At 38.5% G+C, this 5979-nt stretch overlaps 1 protein-coding gene across 1 annotated transcript in view; it reads left to right on the top strand.

The window, feature by feature from the left end:
* Window positions 1–1098: 1098 nt before the first annotated feature.
* Window positions 1099–5979, top strand: part of LOC107662090 (ADP/ATP translocase 2-like) — a 7788-nt gene continuing 2907 nt past the window's right edge. The window contains exons 1-2 of the mRNA XM_016451971.1: window positions 1099–1140; window positions 2483–2969. Coding sequence (XP_016307457.1) covers window positions 1099–1140; window positions 2483–2969 — 529 coding nt within the window. The remainder of the gene's footprint in view (window positions 1141–2482; window positions 2970–5979) is intronic.

Here is a 5979-nt window from a genome sequence, read left to right as displayed (position 1 = left end):
TTTCCTCTGCGACCAGCACGGATCAGCTCTAGGCATGACGAAGCGGATATCGTCCTCTTTTGGAAGGCCAAACAAAGTAGTTTCGCTTTAACAAAGAAACACTCAGCGACTTCACGACATGGCAGCGTTTATAGAAACGCTGCCATGTTTCAACAACAATACTACAGCGAGAATAAAAGTTACGCCTTCTTTCTTTGGGTGGCGTTATGCAAATCTTCCCACATCGTGACATAGACGTGGGGGGGGTGTTAGAATGAGCCGTTTTAGGAGGGCGTGGTTGACTCTTAACTTTTATAAAGAATATCTCTTTGGATTTGAGACTTTAGTCTTTGCAACTTTACAGATCTTCTTTATGCACCAAGAGCTTGAAACACTCCAAAGAGAAAGGAAAAATTGAAATCGCATCATATGACCCCTTTAAAGCAAACGTTATCATTCAACATGCATGTGCGTTTTAGACACTTCTTTCTTTGTGCGGGCATTCTAGTTTATTTATTTCAGCTGTTCATATAGGCTAGTAAAGTAAATGGTAAGACCCATTTCAGGGGCAGACAAAATTACAATTTAAAATTAGTCATAGCTATAGAAATGCATCTCCATATTATAATATCTACAAGATATATTTCTGCAAGTACATATGAGACTACCCCCAACCCACACATACCCTGCATATTGACGGCATCACACAGCAAAACAGATTACAATCAACATGATTTTTGTCGACTCACCGTTTCCATTGGTGTAAGGTCATTTGTAAGGTTAGGTTTAGATTTAACATGGGCTGTGGATACATGATATTTTAGTAACAATATTCAAGGCTAACGGTTATGAAAACAATCTAAAAAATCATAATTTATGTGGTCAATTTATTTATTTGTCTAATTCTGTTCTTTTTCAAGGCTTTTCATTGAAACTTGTATTTTATTTTACTTTTCATTTTATTGAAATATCATAATTGAGAACAACCCATTGCAAATTTTGAGCAGCGTTTTTGCAGGCTTAAATGGCACTGCAAGAAGGGGATGCCACACTTTGTTCCAAACGAAAATGTGCAACTTAACCAGAGATGCTCTTATTATGACTTAACGTTACTTACTTATGCATGAAATGCTCTTCATCAAGACCGTTAGTGAATGCTATGTGAGATGGTTTCTTCAAGAAAGTAATTTAACATTCTATGATCATGTGGCCCTGGTTAAAGAAGGTGGAAGATCTGAAGTTGTTTTGTTGTGATATATTACACACATTTTGTCATGCATGAAAAATATGTCATAGTTTAAATAAGCTTTGTAGGCAACAAATGTTTAACACAACATACATTAGGTAAATATAACTACCTGTTAAATGTACAAATGTACAGTGTTTCACAGTTCTATTGGATTATAGTTGTCTAAAGCGGCTTGAGCAGTTGAAGGTTTCTAGGGATGTATGAAACTTGTAATGCTAATGTTAATTAACCATTGAGTTCTTTTATTCTGGTTAGCGATCAACTTGACCCAATTGACCTATCAGTAAGCCCCTCCCCTCGAACGCAGATGAGCCAATGGCAGTCGAGTATCAGTTGCACGGGGAGCGGAACTCAGACATCTTTAGGTTTCAGCGCCATAGAGAAACATTGGAAGATCCGAAGCTCGCATTGGTTTAATGGTGTTTATGCTAAATCCAAGCAAAACAGAGCAAAATGTCCCTAAGCATTCAACCCCAATCACAATGAAGATGAATACGTTCATTTTCTGGTTGTCATACTCTCATTAAGTTACACTTTTCATCTGCTCAAGCAGAACGTTAATGTCATCTTGTGCTTCAGCAAGGTATCTCTGGCTAAAACTAGCTAACGTTAGCTTTAAAGTTAGTGAGTCCATGCTAACGTACAAACCTTAATAGCGAACTGTTCTCCTTTATATATCCCTCCATGGCATATTTAAGTCCCACTTGAAGGTCCATCTGTGTCCCAATTTTATTTTATAAAACACCTCGGAAGAAGGTTTTCACTGACAGCTGTCATTGTAAGACAGTGAGCAACTCTGTCTGTTTGTCTGAGTGAGCAACAGTAACTAAGGGGGGCGGGGCTTACCGATAGGTCAATTGGCAATAGTTTTAACCAAGGTCCTGGCAAGGATAATCTATTTGCAGGGCAGGCCTAATAGCCTCATGGAGGGTTGCAACCAAGACCACAAATGCCATGGCAAAAACCCTTTAGTTTATGTCTGTTGGCTTTAACGACATTTGTATGCTAATGCTGATAAAGGTAGCAGATCTAAGAATTTAAAATTTGGTTTCTTTTCTGAAAGCAGACCAATAAATGTTTTGAAGAGGTATTGAAATATTTCACGTCAACTGACAACTTGGTGTCTTGTAACTGGTGACACAAAGGGCATGTACTACATTTGAATTGGTTAAATGATGTAGTGATATTTGATAAATTGATTGATTGATTGATTGATAGATACATGTTTTGTAAAATTGTACCCTTTTTTTGCAGATCCAGCATGCCAGCAAGCAAATTACAGTAGACAAACAATACAAAGGTATTGTAGACTGTATAGTACGTATTCCCAAGGAGCAGGGCTTCTTGTCCTTCTGGAGAGGCAACTTGGCCAATGTCATTAGGTACTTCCTAACACAAGCTCTCAACTTTGCTTTCAAGGATAAGTATAAGAACATTTTTCTGGATGGTGTTGACAAGCGTAGCCAGTTTTGGAGGTACTTTGCTGGTAACCTCGCCTCTGATGGTGCTGCTGGAGCCACGTCCCTGTGCTTTGTCTACCCCCTTGACTTTGCCAGAACCCGTTTGGCTGCTGATATCGGAAAGGCTGGTGCAGAGAGAGAATTCACAGGTCTTGGAAACTGTTTAACAAAGATCATTAAGTCTGATGGTCTGAAGGGCTTGTATCAGGGCTTCAATGTGTCTGAGCAAGGCATCATCATCTACAGGGCGGCTTACTTTGGCATATATGACACAGCAAAAGGTGGGTTTTATTAGGAGTAGACATAAGGCAGATTGCCCCTTAATTGTGACTTCCAGGGCCATGACTAGAATATCTAACATTAGGGACAGAGCTAGGGCTGAAAATCACAATTATTTTGCTCAAATTTGTATTGTGATTATTAATCAAAAAATTTTCATTTGAGTAATATCTTTTCACAGTTCATTATAAGTATTGCACTTTCACTCACATACTTACATTTATTTTATTCCACATTTAGCTATTCTATTAAAACAGCATCAAAGGTGCATTTATTCAGCAAACACATTTGCAAATAATGTAATCGAGACATATGTTTGGATGAATTACAGTCCATCACAGAGGCTTGTTACCAATTCACTTTAATGGAAATGTGTATAAAAAAAAAAAAAAAAATTACTGGCCAATATTGCAGACTTTACTGAGAGGAGCATGAAACCGTGACTGTGATTAGAAAAAAAAACAAAAAACAAAAAACAAAAAACCAATGAGCAGCCCTAGGCTGAATCCATGGACTTGAAAAAGTCATTCCAGTTATTCCGTGTAACATGTTTCAAGGAAGGTTAAATCTGCTATTTCAAAGTCTGTTGTAAGTGCCACACTTTCTGCTGCCATCAATGTGATCAGCGCCCATGATCAAACATATAACACTCATTTTTATCTAATTACACAAATGCTAGGACAAAAAATAATAATCATCCTTATAAAAGATTTTATAAAAAATTTGGGCTATTTACTAACTGCTTGTTTTCTTAAAAAAAAAAAAAAAACTTGCTTCTCTATTCTTTTTCTATTCTATCTATTCCTTTTCTTTTTATTTATTATACAATTAGCAAGAGCAAAAAAGGCCTCTAACATTAGCTTGCTCTATTCTTTTTCTATTCTATCAGTTTTCTTTTTATTTATTATATAATAAAAAAAAACTTGCTACGTATGCTACATTAAGCTAACTGAGACTTATAGCACTTGCGTATCATTGCTCTTTTGTTGATTTTGATTGCTTCCATTGTCCTCATTTGTAAGTCGCTTTGGATAAAAGCATCTACTAAATGACTACATGTAAATGTAATAAAAATAATCATTAGGAAAACAATAGGGATTTTGAGTTCTTGGGCCCTGACAACTCTATGTAAATAACTTTAGAAGCTTTCAGGACTCCAAACGGTGACTACAAAGTTCTGGCATGAAAATCTAGATGGCGCAGTCCGATAGGTCTAACTCAATCTGACATAATGACATCATCACATGGCACAGCTGATTGGCACATTCCTGTATCAGTAGCCAATGAGCTCGCTGCTCAACATTGGTTAATGACTGCTGTAGCAGTCCCAGCGCACTTCAGAAACCCTCCACCTTCCCCAGCTCCACCTGTATAGATCTGCTATGGGGTGATCATGTGTGCTATAGCGTTATTCATATATGTTATATGTGCAACAGCAATATTTCTTACATGCTTACAGCAGCATGTTGTGAATGTATTGGCAGAAGCAAGTCCCGGTACTTGCTCTGCCGCAGTAGCAGCAGTGTAGCAGATCTAATCCGCCAAAACCAAATGCATTAACGTTACCATGCCAATCCCTCCAAGAGTTGTCATGACAGAAATATTGATGTTTTGCAACCTTTCTTCCTGCCAGTATGACACGGGTGCCACTGCAAAGTTGCCCAGACATTAGACATCTTTCAAATTAGTACAAGCTGGAACAGAGAGGGATTAAGGAAAAGTAAAAGCAAAGATTTTTTTTCAGTCAAATGTTGACGGAAGAGATGAGTTTTCAGCTGTCACTTGAATATTATCAAGGATTCGGCATTCCATCAAAGATTCTGCATTCCGGATTGTCAGCATTCAACCAGCAAGGAACAGTGAATGAAGATGTTCTGGAGAGTGATTTTGTGCCTCTCTGTGATGGTACAACAAGGCATTGCTCAGTTACAGACCTCAGGATTCTGGAGGGGATGTAGACTCGTAAAAGTGAGTGGAAGTAGGAGGGTGCTGAGCCCGTGGCTGATCTATACGTAAGCATCAATGTCTTGAACTTGATGCAAGCCCCAACTTGTAGCCTGTGTGGAGAGATGAAGAGAGGTGTGATGACCAATTATGCTGCTACGTTCTTAGTTTACCTCAAAATGAAAATTCTGTCATTATATATATATAATATAACATTTTGCGATTAGCTCCATAAACTGTACACAAATTCGTGATCGCCTCAGTCCCCTTTAAATTTCATATGAAAACGGCGGCCGACTTCGGTCGGCTCCTGTCCGTCTTTCAGCGTGTTCTTCAATCAGCAGACCGTGGCGGCGCATTGCGAGAGATAGAGGACAAGGTGTGTGTTTATCGATAGATTGTTATAGTATCTGCATCTGTGCAGTTCTTTGTCATAAATGCAGTTTACAAAATATCATGGGGGAGCAATCGGTTTCCCATCTACTGTAAAGTTTTCACTGCGTTCACCCCTTTCTGCGTTCTTTCTGTCTTATTTCGAGGTCACCATAGCCACCAGATCCAGTCCGTATCCAGCCCAGATGGTAGATCAGCACCTAGAGACGACCTCTACAGCCCTGAATTTCAGCGGAGACCAGGACAACTAGATGAGCCCCAGAGACAGATCCCCAGTGAAGACCTTGTCTCCTAGACGGCCATCAGGACAAGACCACAGGAACCAGATGAGCCCTCTGGACAATTTACTGCTTTGACACAATCTGTATTGTTAAAAGCGCTATATAAATAAAGGTGACTTGACTTGACTTGGCCCCTTATCACACCACAGCTGTTTCCTCCAGCGAAAATGAAGCCCTTTAACACATATAAACACATACTTTATGAAACTTCATGTTGCCATTTTTATTTGAAAATTTTACTTTTAATATGTTACAAATGTTATAGCTATCTATGCAAGACATTTACATTACATTACATTTACATTTACATTTAGTCATTTAGACGCTTTTATCCAAAGCGACTTACAAATGAGGACAATGGAAGCAATCAAAATCAACAAAAGAGCAATGATAT

This window comes from Sinocyclocheilus anshuiensis, unplaced genomic scaffold, assembly GCF_001515605.1.
Source record: "Sinocyclocheilus anshuiensis isolate Anshui unplaced genomic scaffold, SAMN03320099.WGS_v1.1 scaffold431, whole genome shotgun sequence".
NCBI lineage: Eukaryota > Metazoa > Chordata > Actinopteri > Cypriniformes > Cyprinidae > Sinocyclocheilus > Sinocyclocheilus anshuiensis.
The sequence above is the reverse complement of the archived record's forward strand: the minus strand, read 5'-3'. Positions and strand labels throughout refer to the sequence as shown.